The following is a 19,765-nucleotide window of genomic DNA, read 5'->3' on the forward strand; positions in this document are numbered from 1 at the left end:
CTGTTATGCTGGGATTTTTATCATGATAGTCCTTGGAATAAATTGGATTATTAGTTGATGGAGTGAAAAGCTCTTCGATAATGACTCACATTCCCCCTCAGTTTGAACCACTAATGTCACTAAAAAACCTGAGCTCAACCACCCTGGTAGCTATGGCGCAGAGTAGATAGGTAGAACTTAGAGGTAATATGTAAAGTATTTATGCAATAATACAACAGCAATAAAGTTGAAATGCAAAACAATAAAAAATCTCAGAACAAATTAAAAAACAGAATAAAAATGCGTAAACAAAATGACAAAAATCCAATAAAGGGAACCAGAGATATATGTGTTTGAAGTTTTAAGTAAAAATAGTGCCAAGATAGTCAATGGTCACATTAGAACATGACAGAGGCACAATTCGACACTGTCTGTGATAGAGCGAAGGTCGGATACACCAACCAGGCACGTCCTGTGCAAAAGATTTTACCTTCTGAATCCAGTCCTAGTGTCCTCTTACATCTAACATTAAAGTTCAGTTTGGAATACCGACAAAAACTATAGAGACAGAAGTCTGGTAAAACAAAAGGTGAATCTTCAGCAACACGAGATTGGATACACATGAATTAATTTGCTAACCTGTTTCCCTTCTTCAAAGTATACCCATATGTTATATGTAAAATCAGCAGACCTCTCAGGCAGGCCTTGACACTCTAATGCTAAAATGAGGCCAACAGTGATTGGTGCCTGTCTGGTTCGAAGAACAAAAAAGGATCCTACCCAAGTGTCAGCTAACATTTGCCTGTGACAAGGTAGGCCTATTCGAAGTGTGCCCCAAGTGTCATATGTAAACCCCAACATATGTGTCAAGCAGGATGCAACAATCCAGTAAGATTTGACACTTTGAGGTCAAAATGCTTCCTCTAAGTATCTACATATTCTGTCAGGTTGACATGAGTTGATATGAGTTATCTCAGCCTATTGTTTGCTTCTGTAATTAAGTTTACAACTTAGTCATACACATTCAAATGGTAATTATTTGCAGGCAGAGGTGGGAGGAGAAAAATGTAAATTTAGCTTCCAGTGACTTCACGCAGGGCAAAAGTAACTTTCTAAAATTGATCTTTCCAAAATATATATTATAATTTAAATTCACCCGTGAATTCTGCTTGTAATAAATGTTTCAATAAGTCCTAAACTGATATTTGTAGCTCATTCCTAGCTGAAGATAACATTTATTAAACTTAATGTTGTACCCCAATGCTTTCCTAAAGAACAGCCAACTGTGCTACCGTGAAAATAGCTTTTAGGGCATTTTTAACTGTAAGGACCTGTTTAGCATAAACCTTTACATTCTATACTTCTAAATTTCATGCACTCCGCATTATGGGTAACAAGGCCTACTTAGGGGTGATCCATTAATATTTAAAAGTCAGGTTTCGGCCTGTCAAAATGGGCTATTTTTAAAAGTCAAATTTGCAGTTTTAAAACTGCATATCCAGGCTACAATGGTAGGCCTACAGACATGTTTACAGAATGTTGCAGCCACAGAGGGCCAGATTGCCAACAGTCCTGATGCATTAGCTTTCAAAATAATCCAGTAACCCTGTATTGAAAAATTATATTTCCTGGTAATTTTTCTTTTTGTAACATAATATACTGAGAAAAGTATGCACGCACTTATGCTACACATGAACAATGCAGTGGGGCACATAGATGCCGCCACCTGTGGGTAGTGGGTAGCATTGATGAGTCAACATCACACACACACAACCAACCTCTGGGTCACCAAGTTTGTGTTACATGCCATTAATTGCAGCTAATCTTCTCACATGCCCTCTTGCACTGGAAGCTCCGCAAATGCTGTACCTAACAAACTTTTGTGTGGCTATGTGACAAGTTCCTTGTGCGTGCAGATTGGCACTCCTGTTACCAGCATGTTCAAAAAATGGATTAGAGGAAGAGCATTTTGACAGCCAGCTGCAATGCACAACTAGGACCAGGTACACTAATTTAACATAGCCATCTTCTCTACACATCAGTAACTCCCAGCCTCTAATTAACAAGACATGATTCACAGCAATGATGGAGCATTTTGAACAGAGCTCACCTGCTACAGCTCTAGGCGGTTACTTGGAAGTGACACACCAGCATGTGAACCCTGAGAAACCAGCCTCCATGACTTCAATCCCCAAGACTGTGCTGTGGTTGGTATTCAGTCGTGGAGTGATCCACAGATGCTGCGCCCAGTACCTTTTTTCTTTAGGGGATTTGTTTCGCCTTCTATAACCCTAGCCTTTGTCTGTGTGCCTCCTGGCTGCCCACATAACAGCCAAACATCACCACGAAGGAGCAGTATGCTGGTGATTAAACAGGGATGCCTTTGCCTGTACAGAATACACTTGCTCGAACAAATGCCCCAAAATGCAGTCCTCTTACATAATGACTGACCTTTACACCCAGTGACTGTATTATGATATAGTCCAAAATGTGACTGATTGGCGCTTGCAAGTTGGCATAAGCAATGGCTAACCATTTGCCTCTCTCTCTCTCTCTCTTTCTCTCTCTCTCTCTCTCTCTCTCTCTCTCTCTCTCTCTCTCTCCGCTCTCTCTCTCTCTCTCTCTCTCTTTGGATTGGTGGCATAAGCTCTGGAAGACAGTGAGAAATTGTACAGACAAGGTCACCCTCTTGCTAGCTGAGTGGTTTGTGATGGTTCAGTAAACATGAGGTTTGAGAAACAAACATCACACCTCAGTTTTTAAAGGATGTCAAAGAAGAATAAAACTAATTTGGGGCTTCACATTTGAGTACGTGAATTTAATGAATATACGAATTTCCCGCTGAAAATATGCCTTTCCAAACCACAATACACAGGACTTTTAAAATCATTGTTATCACCGTGACCCCAGAGGCCTGTTCCCTACTTTGCATGACGCATATGTGAAACTAAAAATACTCGTGTTTCTGTGCAATGTGATGTATTCCGGTTCCGACGTGAATTGCATTTGTATTCAACAGATGAAGTGAATCAAAAGGTCATTACCCATCTTGCAGTGATAACAAATTAGAATCATTTTAATCGAAGAACATGTGTTTCTCTAGAAAATAAACTATTTTAAGATCAGAGAATTCAGATGCAGGTCGTTTTTAGATAAGATGTATCTGCACTGCCCTGAAGTCGGATTAGATTCGAATCACGTTTGTAAGCAGATCACTATAGTGCAGCTGAAATTAATGGAATTGTGAAATATTTTAAATTAGGCACTGTAGGAAGCTGGCTCTGTACATGCTATACCAAAGTGATGTATAGTGTGCACAGAGTCCGGTGGAATCCAAAAGGTAGGCAGAGGTAAAGTAGATAGCAGCTCACTCTCTATTTGTGGTAGTGTTGTCGAGCAGTAATGCTGTATCGAAGGACAGTGTTAAGCATTTGTTGTACATGCTCAGTCAGTAAATGAATTCACACTCAAAGACTGAACTTCAGACCAATCGTTTTTGTATAAAAATATTCTTTGAGTTATTTTATTTTCTATAACTAAGCAAGCCTAGCACAGGTAAGCAATACATACTTTACAGTAGTAATGCAGTTTGTAAATAGTTTGAATTGCAATTGTAAATGTACTTTCATTTGGTTACAGTATTGTTCCTGATAATGCAATGCTTTACAGAATACAGTACAAATACTTTGTATAGGATTTTTAGTAAAATTAAAGGTCAATTACTTTTGAGATTACTTCCTAGATATTGCAATGGGACATTTCCTGCAAATAGGTAAGTAAAAGCGTTTTTGTTAGTCAGTACAATTTGAAAGAATTTCTTTAGGTTTCCCAACTCCACACTTTAAAAATGTTCATAGAAAAACAGTCACTGTTATCCTAAAGAGGAAATAAGTGTTATCAGTTTACAGGTAAGTACTTTGTTGTGGGAGTTGGTATTTCCAGGGTTAGACTCAGGTGTGGGTTTACTGGCCTCAACCTTTAAGCCCTTCAGCGCCTCAAGATTTATTACCTACAAAAGAGGTTTCATTACAATCACCCGATTCTCTTATCTCCAGACGCTCGAGAGGAGCTTCTTTGGTGGCTGGAGCACATGACGGCTTGGAATGGAAGGGCGATTTTTGGTGCCTCCCCAGACTTCATTGTCGAGTCCGGCTCCAGTTGTAGGGGTTGGGGGCGCTCGATGTGGAGATTTTGCCACAGACGGACATTGGTCAGCCGACGAGTTAAAATTGCACTTCAACTGCCTCAAGTTACTAGCAGGATCAATTGCGATAAATCAATATCTCCTCTGAAGAACAATTATTGCATCCTCCTCCGGATGGACAATGTGTCGGCGGTGAGATACATCAATTGCCTAGGAGGAACAAGGTCTTGTATGTTGGTCAACATTGTGAAGGAGTTCTGGCATTTCTGTCTGAACCACATGATCAATGTCATAGCGGAATACCTGCGGGGCAAACTCAATCAGGTGGTGGATTGGAACTCCAGATTCCTGAGGGATTACAGCATCTGGAGGCTTCATCCTTCTCTGTTTGTGGAGATCATGAATATGCGAGGTCCCAGCAAGATAGACCTTTTTGCCTCTCGTCTCAATGCCCATCTCCCATTGTTCTTCAGCTGGAGACCAGACCCGATGGTGATGGGAACAGGCGTGTTCCTTCAGCATTGGGGGTCTTAGAGGAATTATGCCTTTCCTCCCATTGCCCTGATCCCGAGAGTGGTGGCCCTGGTCCGTCCACAGGCGGCGTCAATAGTATTGGAATTGTCTGTCGATCTTCCCTTTCAACTTCTGGTATTCCCAATGCTTCTCCAGGACCCAGTGGGAGCACCCCATCCGCTGGTTCTGCAGAACCAACTGTCTCTCATGGTGTGGACGCTCTCAGGAGACACAAGAGCATTGACAACCTTTCACCGGCAGCTGCCGACTTTATACAACAAGGTTGGGCTCCTTCTATCAGAAACAATATTCAGCTTACTGGAAGCGAAGGGTGGGTTGGTACCTTCAACAGCAGGTGGATCCCGTGGGATCAGATGTAAAGGAGGTTTTGAATTTTCTATCAGAATGCGCTGAATCGGGTCTTTCATAAAGGTCAGTGAACAACTTCAGATCACCACTCTTGGCAGGCAATGATTCTTTTGATGGTAAACCTGTGGGGATGCATCCCCTAGTGTGTAACTTACTCAAAGGTATTAGGGTGGCTAATCCTCCTCGTCCCAGGTATTCAACGTTAAGGGATGTCTCTAAGGTCCTTTCATTACTTGAGTCTAGGCCGGATAATAAAGATTCATCCTTGAAACAATTATTGGCTCAGCTCACCATGTTGTTATGCTTAATCTCATGTCGCAGAGTGTGTGGTGAGCACGCTCTGGATTTGGCAGGAAGGATTTTCTCCCACAGGGTGTCTCTTTCATAATTACGAGACCAAGGAAAATGATGTCACGTTCGGTTGAGTATCCTGCTTTTCCACACTATAGTAAACCATGTGTTTTGCAATGTTTAAAGGTTTATGAGGAACCCATCTTACACATAGGTCTGAGCCATTAAGTCAATTGTTGTTAGCACTTCAAAAACCTTTCAGACCGGTTTCAGCTGCCACCTTAGCTAGGTGGGTCAGATGGGTGATGTCAGAAGCAGGCAATGATATCTCTGTGTATGGTGCTCACACCGCTAGAGGCGCCATGGCCTATAAAGCATACATATTAGGATCTTATTTAGAGTATATTTTAAAGGCGGCTGACTGGTCGTCCGATTCAATGTTCTAGGTGTTTTACTACAAGCCTATTTCTCATGTTTCTTCTGTTGTTATTGATGAGCTTTGAACCGGCATAATCAGAAGCCTCCGGTCCTGCCATAGAATACAAAATTTCCAGCTATTGCAACAAGAATTTTAGATTCTATTAAGGACACGGAGGCGAGTATTATCCCGCCCGTTGGGACAGTTAATATCAACTGTTATGTTGTATTATTTCAATATTCATAAATTTGTTGATACCCACCCTGAAAAGTCAAACCTTTTTTCAAACTTGCTTCTGTTTCAGGGAACGATTCTAAACAGAATTGAAGTGCTGCATTGGCTGGAGATGGGCCACCACGTTGTTGGAGGATGGATGTTGTTCTCAGGAATTCTGGAATTTATTCTCCATTGAGAATTGAACTCTGTTGTTTGTCTCCCTATTTAAAAATTGGAACTGTTTTTTCATTCAGACATTATAAATGATAATTACGCACTTATATAGCTCACGACTTCCCGGAGGCATCTCGGCGCTTGTATGAATACCGCCAAGGAACCCTTCCTGGCCTTTCCCTGTGAGAAGCCCACTCCTGAGCACCCTCAAGGTGAAGTCAGGCATCCTCAGCGTTGTTGGGGCTGTTGTAGAGATTAGGCAAGCTATTGCCCAGAGGTGCAGAGTGGGGCTCATGATCAGAATAGGCACCAATGCCAGAATTATCAGGTCCGAGGAAATTGAGCCCGAGACCTGCCGAGGCAGGAATTGAACCCTGGTCCCAGCCAGACTACTGCATCAGGGTCTGCCTCTTTAACCATTGAGCCACACTTCTCTACTATTCTCTACTATGGACAGGGTTTGCAAAGAAAGAGAAAGCCAGAAGGGTACCTTTCTATTTTGTGCATTATGATGTGTTGCCATTGGCTGTTTGAGGAGGCCTTGTTCAAATCCTTATGGGAAATGATGTTTTTTACTATTGTAGTTTATTTTTCAATGGCTGCTGTGAGTCAGTAAAGGAATTGAGTAAGCATAATCCTCCCCTCCTTAATAGAATCTAAAATTATTGTTGCGATAGCTGGAAATGTTGTATTCCCTGCACTTCATTATGTCCCTCTTACATCGGCCCAACAGCTTTTACACCTGCTCTAATTGCCCGATCTGCAAACTAGGTAGGTCCAAAACCAAGGATGTAAATGTGAATGGCCACTCATTTCAAATCAGAGATTTTATTAACTGTGAGAGCACAAATGGTATCTACCTAATCACCTGTCCCTGCGGAAAACACTATATAGGTAGCACAATGTGTCCTCTTAAAATTCGGATTCAAGAACACTATCAAAATATCGATAAAACAGATGTACGCCGCCATTAGTCGAACATTTTGAGACTAACCATCCACATCATCGTACTTTTACTTTCGGGGCCCCTAAAAAAGCTGAAGCAACATACAAGAGGAGGCAATCTTGAGCTTAGATTACGCCAGCAGAAAAGTGCTTTAATCATCCATTTTGAGACTGTTGCGAACGGGCTGAACAAAGAGAATGAGTGGCATTGTTGGCTCTAAGATATTTTGTCTGCAACTGTACAATAACCTGTGAGCAATCTAGACATTTAATCTGCAGCCTGCGTCACTACTTTAAACTGTAATGACAATATACTACTGTGGATCAGCATTCGAATATGTAAACCTGACTGCATATGATAGAGGTCCATGACATTTGCATCTCATGCTCTTGTTTTTACTTCCATTGTAATGTTTATAGTATTTTCCTTATCATGGCTAAGTTCTATCTTGACTTTCCGTGCATTTTCTTTTCTCGCCTGGATAATATCTTTGTAATCTAGGAGTTCTCTGTTTCAAGCCTCTCTCCCAAGGTTAACAGCATTGCTGCGGCGGCTTTTCCCGCTGTGTGCGGCAATTTACGAAAAGCTGCGTTACATGACGAGCTCAGCTCGTCATCCGCACACGACTACCGTGGCTGATGACGAGCTTAGCTCGTCATCAGCAGCGAAGTGGTTAAATATTCTATTATAATATGGACAATTATTGCTTTATTTCTTGGCTTATTGTCATCCCCGGCAACACATAGGTTTAGTGTACACAAGATTGTCATCACATTCTATTTTCCGTTTTTAATGCTAATCTAATATGTTCTTCCCTCGCCATTTAGTACCATCAAGATGGCACCCAAAATGCGTCGACTTTTATGCAGATGTCATGCCAATGTGCAGAAATACTGATTGACATTGGCTTCTCTCCCAGAGTTAAATATCCTTGTATTATATGGACCATTATTACTTTACTTATCTTTTGGCTTATTATCATTTCCAGCAATAAATAGTTTCAGTGCACATAGGATTGTCATCGCATTTTACTTTCCTTTTTTAATGATAAACTGAAATCACTATTATCAGCAATTTAGTACCATCAAGATGGCGCCCAAAGCAGGCTAACTCTTTTGCAGTCGACAGGCCAATGTGCAAACATACTAATGCACATTGGCTATTTATGTCTACCTCGAGCACCAAAAATCATAGATAAAAGTTCCTGGCTTGTCTAGGACCCTTGCAAAAATGCCTGCCTAATTATGAGCCCAATCTCACTGAAATCCATCTTGCATGATCATGGAGCGTATAAGGCATTGCTAACACCATCAACGGCAGTGGCGGTAAATATGATATATGCGGTAGAGACCTCCTAATTAAGGATTTACTCAGTTAATCACATATGCTCGATCAGCACATGTTTAATAATAATTATATAATAATTATGAGCTCCATATAACTCAAGGAATTAACACATATTCCAAGATGACGATATAGCTTTTAGGTAAATCTCAATTAACTGAGCTCAGATCGTTGCCTATTAAATGATGACCCCTAAGCGCAACTCCGTTAGACCATCCAGTGTTGCCATATTGGGTGACATTGTTCCCAATTGTGCGGAAAAAACCCATACCTGGCGGGGGGCTACATTTTGGGCTGTATTTAGGCAAGTGAGCGCAATTTACTTGCAGTGGGCGGCGCCGACCACGACGAGACCATAGCAAATGAGCGCGCAGCACGCGCTAACACATCAAGTGCTCATTGGAGGAGGACCGATGAGGGCCTGCCTGTACGCACATGACCCTGCCCACATAGTCTAAGAGCAGCCCAGCAGCATCATGCATGGATACATCACGAGCGACACGTGACAGCGCACATGAAATTGTGTTACATTATAAGTGTGTAAGTGGAGAAGTGTGGCTCAATGATTAGAGTGGCAGACCCTGATGCAGAGGTCTAGCTCGGGACTAGGGTTCAATTCCCCGCCTCAGCGGGTCTTGGGCTCAAAAATTCCACGGACGTGATAATTCTCGCCTCGGTGCCTACTCCAATCATGGAGTCCCACTCTGCAACTCTGGGCAATAGCTTGCTTAATCTCCACAACGGCCCCCACAATGCTAAGGATGCCTGGCCTCCACCTTGGGGGTGCCCAGGAGTGGACGCCTCACAGGGAAAGCCAGAATGGGTTCCACAGCGGTATTCGTACAAGCGCCTTGAGACCCTTGCAGGTGAGTAGTGCGCTATACAAGTATCAATTTACATTTTTACATTTTAAGTGCAAGTGCGCCCGCTTTGCACATGCGCGCAGCGCTGCACCACAGAGATCAACACCGAGCCTATAAGGTGTGCAGGCCGATGGGGGTCCCCAGGGCCGTCAATCTTGTAGCACGCGAAAGCGCTACCAATGATGGCCCTGGGCATCATTTTTCGACCAGCCCCCCCTCACGCGGTTCCATATCTGCTGGGGGCGACGTGACAGTGACACGCTCCATTTCGGCCTCGGGCAGTGGACGGACTAGTGCTGTGGATTCAACTGTTGGTGGTCATGTCATCAATCTCATCTCTTCTGCCCTCGTCAACACTCCAGTCACTGGACCCGCTGGCTGCTCGGTGCATCACGGTCACCTAGACCACCAAGGAGGATGTGTCACTGCCGCCCACTGGTCACCCACTGTGTGTGACTCAGTCAGCAGGCGGCGGTGCTCGCAGCTCTCTGCCAGGCGGCGATCGCAGCGCTCTGTGCAGTCACCCGGCCGGCACACATCGCAGAAGGCCGTGCAGCAGATTTGCTCCAGAGTCCGGACGGTACCTCCTCGACCTCAGGTGGGTCTTCATTAAAGTAACCTTTAAGCTTAGCCACAGCTCCCAGTCAGACTCAGGCCTAGACTGTGACGACCTGCGGCAGCCCGGCTATACTTTACTGGTGCAGCGCAGCTTTCAAAGGGCCTAGCTAGCCCGGCCTAGCCCCTGGCCTGGGCCAAGCGGCTGCCTGGCTGGCTGCCAGTGCCTGCCTGCCTGGCAGGAGAATAGCTCTTTAGCGCAGGTCCAGGAATGATAAGAGGGGGCTTTTCCTTGTGCACTGCCACAAGGCTGCCTTGGGCTTAGGTAAGGTAGGCTAGAAAATAGGTGCATTGGGCCTTTGAACATATATGATGATGCCGGTTGAATTTGGTATGGGAATATACTGTGGAATAACGCTCAAGGGACCTTGCCCCTGATGTCACCCTCGTCCATGTATATGTTAAAAGGTACATCTTTATTTTGCAAATGCAAATAAAGGGGTGAAAATGAATATATATTGCCATAAACAGCATACAGCAGTTCTTTATTGCGAATACGCCAATTTAAATATAACCACTTCTAAATAGGGTCCAACGACTCTTCCCTTTACCAAACCTTCCCTTCCGTATCCACGCATAGCATTCCCATTACACTTTTACCTGATAGGCACCGTATTTTTTTAGAAACTTTGAATGGTTGAGGGGATAGAAGTGACTTTGAGAGTTCCTGGGGAGGACCGTAAGCGATATTGAGGACTTTCATGTTAAAATGTCTTATTTGAGGCAATGGCTGGGTAGAAATTAACTCCAAGTCTAGCAATTGTATTCAAAAGCTTGGGATGTCCTTCAGTATAAATATTTTAGCACTCAATTGATTTGAAATTGGCATCCTGCTTAACATCATCTTCAAATATGGAAAATGCTGGCAATAGCTTTCAAATGGAACATCCTCCCAGAACACACCTCTTGTCCTCCAAAAAACATATCACTCTCCATTCATTTCTGTGCATAAAGGCTCACCATCCATGACCAACTCACTCTCTTTCACTGTCTTTGGAGACTGTCACTCAAAAGGGGCTGTAATGTAATACTCGGTGTTGCGCCTGATACAATTATGAGTACCGATGTCGGTCAGCGCCTTTGCTAATGGGAAGAAATTGCCTCCCTCCCCCTGCACGTCTTAAAAATGAGTAGCATTAAGGCAGGGGTCCAGGTAACTCCCTCCCGCTATCTGTATATTGAATAGAATTTATATTTGTCCTTAAAATTGTTTCTGATGACTATTTGTGCATAATTTGAGACTTACTACTTTGGGCTGGTTTTTGGGCTGAAACTGGTCTGCGTTGGGCTCTATTTGGGCTTATACTTGAGCAACTTTGGGCTTGGGATTGGTCTCAAAATCTGGCAACACTGAGACCGTCACAATGTTTTGAAATACAGCATTAAACCGGGATTGCCCCTGCTAAATAAAATAGAAGTAAGTTGATGCCCTCGCCTTTGCCATCATATTTGGCAGAAACATTTTTTTTCGTTTCGTCTCAACCCTGAGTCTATCCTCAGTTCTGAGCTCATAATTTCGAGCCTGAATATTCGAACCCTTGGAGGATACTCGAAGCATTCCTTGTTCTTCAATACTGTCTGAAATTGTTTCAGGGGCGGCTCTAGATTCATGGTGGCCCTGGGCAGGGAGCGTAGGTAGGGGGCCCCGGAGGAGGGGGTCCGGGTGGGCCGGTGCGCAGAGGCCAGTGAAGAGGGGTGGGTCATGGTGTTTGGAAGTTGTATAGAGCAGAGGCCACCAAATCCCTGCCAGGGGCCCCCACACAAATATGTATCCATCCTCAGAGGATTATTATATTAAGGATATATATTGATGTGGTGGCCCCTGGGATTTGGTGGCCCTGTGCAGGTGCACAGCTTGCACATGCCTACGGCCGGCCCTGATTGTTTGACAGCCATCAAGAATAACTTTTGAAAGTCAGGCTCCACCCTAAATAAGTGCTAATTCACTAAGGATTTCTTTATTCTGCCTGCCTGGTCAGGCGTGATAACTGCATAAAAATGCAAGAACCCATATGCTTATCTGTCCTTATGTACATGATAACAAACCTTATATTGATTGGTTGTTCATTACTTACTTATAATTGCTCTTCCCGGCTCAGTATACAAAAACTGAATGGTCGTTCTTCTTCTATTTTCGTTACCCTCTTTTCCTTGCTTCCTTTTTTCTCAGATATCTACATCATCATGTTTGCTTGAAGACTGACACATTACTTAATATGTTTAAAGGAAATAACCCAGACTTACCAATATACTAAGAAGGTATAACTAAAATGTGCAATAGCGAACCTCCAATTCACCAGCAAAGATTTTTTGCACATACTAATGATACAGCACAACCTCAATCAAACTACTGTTTTTTCATATACCTCATATATCTAAAGTTGATTAAAAATATATTTCACAAACAATAATGCATGATTACCAGAGCAGTACTAACATATGCACTTAATACTTACATGTGTGCATGCGGAAACTGCTAAATGTCAAATTTGCTATACTTTATACTCTCCTGTCAGCACTGAAAAATGCGTCCTTAATCTCTTTGACCCGTTTCGTGCTCATGATGAGCTCGTCATGAGGCATGGTCGCGCTGTGCTCATTACGAGCTGAGCTCGTCATGAGCGTTGCGCTGTGCCCACACGGGGATAAATCCCCTGCTGTGCTGGGCGTTGCATTGGAATGGACGTGGTCGTGACGAGCTCAGCTCATCATGAGCACCGGGCCACGGTGCTGCATGATGAGCCGAGCTCGCCATGAGCACTGCAGCACTGCGTGCGCCCTCCCTCCCCCCAGCACAGCAGGGGAATTAGCCCCAAGGGGGAGGGGTTAATGTCTTTAATTGTAGTTTTATCTTCTCTCCTGTTACACTGTCTTTCTCACATCGTCGCTTAGTAGGGTCCTCTTTCACATTCATCCTGGTCACTTGCTCCCGGATCTTTTTAGAACTTTTAAGTATTTTGCTTTCTTAAAAATATCCTTATTGTCCTCACTCCTGAACGTCTTACACTGTGCACTCGGTGGTGTGCTACATCTGGCTCCTTAAATTACATTGGCTCATATTACCAAATTATATCTTTTACAGCCTTGAGAAGCCCAGGTCCTAAACATGTGTCGGCTGTTGCAGTATCAACAATGTAACCCAAATATTATTCTGGAAAGGATGTAACCTATATGTTTGATCAAAAAAAGAATATAAAAAGAATACAAAATAGCCTTTCACAAAAAGGAAATGGGATTTTTGTTGACTGCCAAAACACAAGCTAATCAAGGAGGAGTATATGCTCAAAAACATTCTGTATTACTCCATATGTCCCTCGCTATTTCTCCTGGACTCTGCTCACTGTAGTCTTACGAGTGCCAATTACTGCGCAAAGTATTAGTATTTAGTATATGTGCCCCTGTCTGCATCCAAGTATGAAATCTTTGATGGCTGCAACTTTCCAGCTAATAATCTTTCCTCAATTTTAGATTTAGGACAGATTAAAATAATGCTTACATGTGATTTTGAATACAACGTAATGCCTTTTTTATAACTATGCTTAACAAAGAGAAGTGTTTATTCCTGACAAAGGGTAACATTGTTTAGTTGTTTTCAATGATGGATGGCTGATGGCAAAGCAAAGGTGAGTGGTGTATGAGGGAAAATTGCCCCACTGAATAATAGGAGCAACATGTGGCTTGCCCTTTTCAGTTGAGATGTGCCAGAAAACACTGCGTATCTTCCAGTTCTACTTCACACCTAACCTTACACCATAGTAAGAGGTATTCTATGTCTTATCAACAGCTGAAAAGAATGCTGGATCTTTCAGAAACATTTAGGAACTAAAGAGAGAAAGCATGCCAGCTACTTTTAGGACATCATCTGAATGCAAGCCCCTTAAATCAACGATTGTAGGCAACTGTTTCAGAATCATCTGCAGAATCATCTGCAGAAACTGGCATTCTATCATAATTCCAAAATAACATTGCTGGATATTTTGGTCAATACTAATTTTGGATTGCAATGAAAGGGCCTGATTCAGAAAAGTAAACTTAAATATGTAGGTCTGTTCAGAAGTAGATATACTCCTACACCTACATTTTAACCTTCCACTTTTCTGCAATTCAACTTTCGAAGTGAAGGTTTACACCTAGGTGTAGATTTACATGTCTAGGCCCCCTCTAATGAGAGGGTGGTTCCTCCCACAACAGAATGTATTAATATAATATTACTATTAGTAACTTTGTACCTGCAGGTGGAGATCTCCACCATCGAGGTCGAGATCTCCCTATAAGAAAGAATCCGGAAATTGAATTAAGTTAAATAAATAACAAAGTTAACATATTTTAAAGCAAAAATATGAATAGATAATAATGTAAAATGATAAAAAATAAGTTGTAAGTTCAAATAAAAGTTACCACACATTAGCTCCTCAAATTAAATGTATACTAAATTATAACATTATTTAAATAACAATTTCAAAATAAAAATACTCACCAACACAAACATTTTTATTTGTGTTTAATTTGTAGTAGTTTGTTAAAAGATGTGTAATTAATTCTTTTAAATGCTTTTTATAGTTTCAAAATAATTTACAGCTTTCTTTTTATTAAAGTAAATGTATTATTACTATTTTTTTTCAAAAAAGTACATTCAAAAGTGTATTTTGTGAATTGCAACATTGTTACTCTTTTGTAGGTGTGTGTTTTCTATTAACATGCTCCTACCAAAACCATTCCTTAATTTACTCCACCCATTTTGTAGTAGTATTTATTCTTCATTATCCTCGCTCTCCCTTGGTTTTCCCACATTTATACATTTATATTTAAATATATGCCTATGTATGGGGGGTTCTCAACCACTATCGCCGAAATCTCCTTACTGAAAATATAGAAGAGACAGAGAGCAGATCTCCACCTATAGGTTTCCAAAGTACATTTTTAAGAAAATAAATAGTAGTATTGTTGTACTAATTTACATATTTCAAAATACATTTTGTGAATTAAGCCTGTAGTATTTACTATTGATACATTAATGACTTGTAATAAAATTAGTTAACAGGTACGATATGCCAAGCAGTTTTGGAAGTTTGTCATAGATTTAAGATTCCCACAAAGTTCCCTCAGCACCCAGTGTTGTGTTATATTGGTTTAATATCCACTTTCAAACGTCATCCAAGCAATTTACCTTCTTTACAAAGTGTATATGAATATCTTTATTTAAAACACTTTAAAAAGTTATTGAAGTTTGAATGTCCTCATGCAAGTTTAATCTGAAGGCCAAATTAATTGCAGCACATTCTGACATTGCCCCCAAATGCAGTTGAGGGACTGAAGGCCTGACGTGGCACATTAACCACATTGATAACACTGATCATAAAGTTCAAAATCAACAGTGTCACCATCTTTCCAGCCCCCATGCTAAGCCACCCCTCTCCTCCTAATTCAGGTGGTCTTTCCTGATGTGTGTCAGGGGAAGACAGAAAGAACACAGGACTTTTTATGTATACAAGAACCTAATCCTTTGGACCAGAATCGCCTCAAAGAACCCTAAAGCCTTCACATCAGCCTTCTTGCCAAGACATAGTCATCCTAGTTCAGTCTGGCTACCCCTTTTTGCAAAACATATCTGCGTGGCGAAAGTGAGTGGTGAAAGTGCAAAGAAACAAATTATCTGTCATTTGTGCCAAAATACAACTCTTAATCAAATTGAGAGCCATGGACAACAAATTACATTACTTGAGGGTTTGGCTCAAGAAGAGGAAAGACTCGAAAAAAACATCCTCTTCAATCTAGTCAGGCATCAAGAAAGCTCTCCACTGAGCAAAGGGACACAAGCCATTGCACAGTGGAGTGCTTCTTGGATTTAGGAACTCATCTATAATTTAGGTGGACAAGGATTTTAATTTTGCTGCAGTGTAGTTTGAAGGCATTGCTGGTGCGGAGTGACATGGTATTGAAGAGTCCTGAGTGGTAACACTTTCTCTGATTTTTTCTGTTTACTAATGAATTCATTTTATTTTGCTTAAGTTCTGCTTTTCTATGTCAACATGAAGTGATAGTATTCCTAATTTCCTAAGGATTAAAGTAGGGATGATCTATATTTCAAATCTTGGATAAAAACAAAAATTAAGCAAAACACAACAATAGGGAATTATGCACGATCTGATCAAAAAAGTATCCAAGCCTATGCGCAAGCTACAAAAGTGAAATGCAGTACGATTCCCAAAAATAAATGTGAAGCTCTCATCAATAGAAAAAAATAGCTACTGTTAAAATGATATTCCAATTTAGTTTTAAAAAAAGGCTTTAGACATCAAATACCCACATGTACAAATGTGCTCAGTAGGTCTTATAATAATGCTGTGGAAGTTAATGCCATTTCATGAACAATAAACATCTTCATTAGTCATCAGTTATCATTCATGTAGATGAAGGGATCTTGTATTAACTGATTAAAATCACTTCTACATTTGATATTAAATTGATCCCACTGAGGTGATGTTTACATACTGAAATATGCAGACCAATCAAGATACCGTTTAGTCAAATCTCATAATTAAATGCATATTCACTGAGCCTGACGAGTTAACGAGAACACGAGGATCAATATTTGCATTTTATAAACAAGTTCTTTCTCGTATGAAAATAACTACCCCCTTAGGAAAAGTTGAGTTTTTCTACTAATTTAATGTGATTAAATTTGACTTTTCATTGGAAGAAAACAATATTAACTTTTATTAAAAAGTGATTATACATACTATCCTCAGAAGATGTTACATTTGTTCTCAAATTTGTATCAATTATTTCAAAGGTTCAGTTATACATTCTGGAACCAAAGTTAAATAAATGTTGAAAAATATGGACCACAAAACTTGCAATGCTCTATTATTCACATCATCCAATGATGCCGAGGCTCATGCTACAATGAAGAAGACTTCCTTAATCTCTATATTATACTTACAGAGTTAATAATTGCAAACAGGAGATCTTACCTATCAATGGCACTGAATCAGATGTTGCTGGCATAATTTCTGCTACAAGCAGCATAAAGACAGTTAGGGACAAAAGTACAGTTATTCCTGAAATCAAAAAGAAAAAAGGGTAAGGTCTGACTTACTGACAAAGCAAATCAATCTATGCATCTAAAGATGTACAACAGGATTTGGAAAAAATGGTCCCCGCCTTAAATATCAACCAGTTCACTTTCTTTTCATGAGCACCTGTGATCTAATTACAGAGTTGTCTGCTTTGTGGCACAATTGTGATGTTCTATTTTTCGATCATCATTTTGAAAAAGATGAAAGAAAATCAGAAATGTGTCAATTTTCTAACCCACACGCGAGGAAAACATTCAAATCAAATAATCATGAGAAACACACTCATCCAAGTCAAACTGTGAACTGGTGCTCTTTAATATAAGTCGCCTTTGTTCCTGCTGCAGGGCAGCACACATTCTTTCCTCAGCCACTGTGAATAAAATATCTACAGTGAGTCACTGATAAAAGAAATGTGTATGGGTGGAGTTAAGGCCCATGCTAATTGTAGAAAGGGACCTTTTTCATCTAAATAATAAGAGGAGGTGCTGTCTTTGCACATAATACAAACCACACACTGTTGAACTTAAAGCCATGTCTTGTTTAAGTTTGAAATCTAATTAAGAAAAATGAAACCACAAGGGAACAATAACATGGCATATAAGATTGTGTTGTTTTTAAATGTATGTTTTGTGTTCTGGCTGGTTGGACACCTTTTACTTTTATCTGTTAATCATGGTGGTATTGAGTTGTTCTTGATAAGCGCAGGAATCTCCAAATGATCATTGTGTTGATACATCAAGAACGTCACAGAAATAAGACAGGTTGTGTTTTGCCTAAGCTGTCCATTGTTATCCATGGATCATGGATAGTTGTTGATTTATCATCCTTCTACATCCATTCATAGGAAAGCACTGCTAAGGAAGACAGACATATCTTTTATACAAAACTGCAGTATTCATAAGCTTCATCTTTTGTAACATAAATGAGCTGCAACATTTGAGGGTGAAACCGCAGATGTCATGCCTGTGATCTATCACAGTTATATTCAGCATTGCAAAGGTTGCAAAGGTGAGATAGGCTCTGATGATGAGTCCTGCTATTGCATATTGTAAGATCAAACAGCAGAGTAAAATACCAGTGCAGGCCCTACTGATGGAAGTGGTTGGGTATGGCAACAAACCAACAAAGTAATGGAAGGAATTCTTGAATTAAACTCATCGGCTGCCAATCACTGGGCCACTTTTCAGCCCATCTTTGATGGCTGACTGTATCTCGCTCGAACAGGGGGATCCAGTCTTTTTGTATTAAAAGCAACTTATATTCAAACAAAATCATCCCACGCTGTTTTTATTATTAGTGCTGTAATAGTGACCATATCAAACAGGTTTACAATAGTGGCCACCCTGTGCAAGATTACTAACTGTGATCATCTCAGTGCATTAGGAGGGGTTTGCCAGCAGTAATGTAAAACGGCTTTGTCAATTAGGAATTCCAGTATATGGGCAAAACAAATCAGCCATGGCTTCAATGTCCCTGCTACTAAGGTACTAATGTTTAGTAATGCCTCCACAATGCCAAATGATTTGTCACTCAAATGTTTTTGGACATTTAGCCATTTTTCTCCAAAACTCAGCTTATGAGTTTTGAAAATACGCACATTTTCATCTCGAATACACAATCAAAAATTGGGTTTAACTATATTAAATGGACAAAAGGCTAGGCTACACACAGGTGAGCTACTTACAGATAGATGGAGAACTAGCAGTGACTCAGTAGCTGCTCGCTGAAGAAGTCTGCTCTAGAAAGACACCACCACACTCAAATCAGTCTTGGTCCTGCCTTTACCCAAAGAGCCATGTCCATACTACCAGGCCAAGTCTTCTCCAGACTTTAAAATCAGCAACCTCAGAAATGTATTTGCCAAATTAGGTCTCATTGGAAGCTTGATTTCCATGGCAGGGATCACCATACTCATGTCTTGGTATACCCATCACACTAAAGCCAATTATTTGAGGTGGCATTTCAGTTCATCATTCTTCGTACACTTTGCTATTGTAGACAGAGACAAACCATAGGCAAACCAGTCTTGTCTTTCTCTAATAAGAAGAGTAGCCCAAATTGCTAGGCTAGATCCTCTCCAAGAGGAAGTACAAGCAACACAATACATGTTTTGCTATCCTTTTTTGTCTAATCTTTATTTGCACAGAAACATACACAATCTGTGGTAAACATGCATGTTAATAACAATGCACATAATCCCCCTCACCTAATCCACTGCACTCTACCCATCTGCACCTGATATACTTTTTGGAGTAATAACATGTCACCGAGAAACAGTTGAAAGGTCAAGTGTATACCTTCCCCGAGATGATCATGCCTTCTGTATACATCATAGGTCTTTTGGGCTCCCAACACACCCACTTAATCCAGTTATCATAATATCCAAATGTCTAGCACATTATAGCATCAGAAAACAAATAGCACTAATCTAGTGTTATCTAGTATCGGGTGGGTAAAGTAAGTCAGCCAGCACTGAATCCCATGCCAACAGGTCATCTTCCAGCTTTGTATCCCTCCTACATTTGCGCACACACCCCTCCTCAGTCACAGCCCACTCAGCCACACCTCTCACCCACACTTACTCCTTGGGGGGACACAGGGAAAGCCAATAAAAAGCAACTCATATTTTTGACAAGACTAACCCCAATACCAGGAATTTCTGAATCAGGCAATTTTTTACAGACAGGGAGTAGACCCAAAAGACATTATTGAGGAACCCTCGGGACTACCCAATCTGTGGCAGGATTCAGTCAGTTTATCACTGTCTGCCAGTACATGCCTGATGCCCGGCATCCCCATAGCATTTAAAGAAGA

General features: G+C 41.0%; 1 protein-coding gene across 1 annotated transcript in view; it reads right to left on the reverse strand.

Moving 5' to 3' along the window:
- Window positions 1–19,765, reverse strand: part of CHRNA7 (cholinergic receptor nicotinic alpha 7 subunit) — a 583,962-nt gene that overhangs the window by 31,470 nt on the left and 532,727 nt on the right. The window contains exon 8 of the mRNA XM_086959023.1: window positions 16,847–16,933. Within this exon, the coding sequence (XP_086815149.1) occupies window positions 16,847–16,933 (87 nt within the window). The remainder of the gene's footprint in view (window positions 1–16,846; window positions 16,934–19,765) is intronic.

The sequence above is a fragment of the Lissotriton vulgaris genome, chromosome 2_1 (genome assembly GCF_964263255.1).
Source record: "Lissotriton vulgaris chromosome 2_1, aLisVul1.2, whole genome shotgun sequence".
Lineage (NCBI taxonomy): Eukaryota > Metazoa > Chordata > Amphibia > Caudata > Salamandridae > Lissotriton > Lissotriton vulgaris.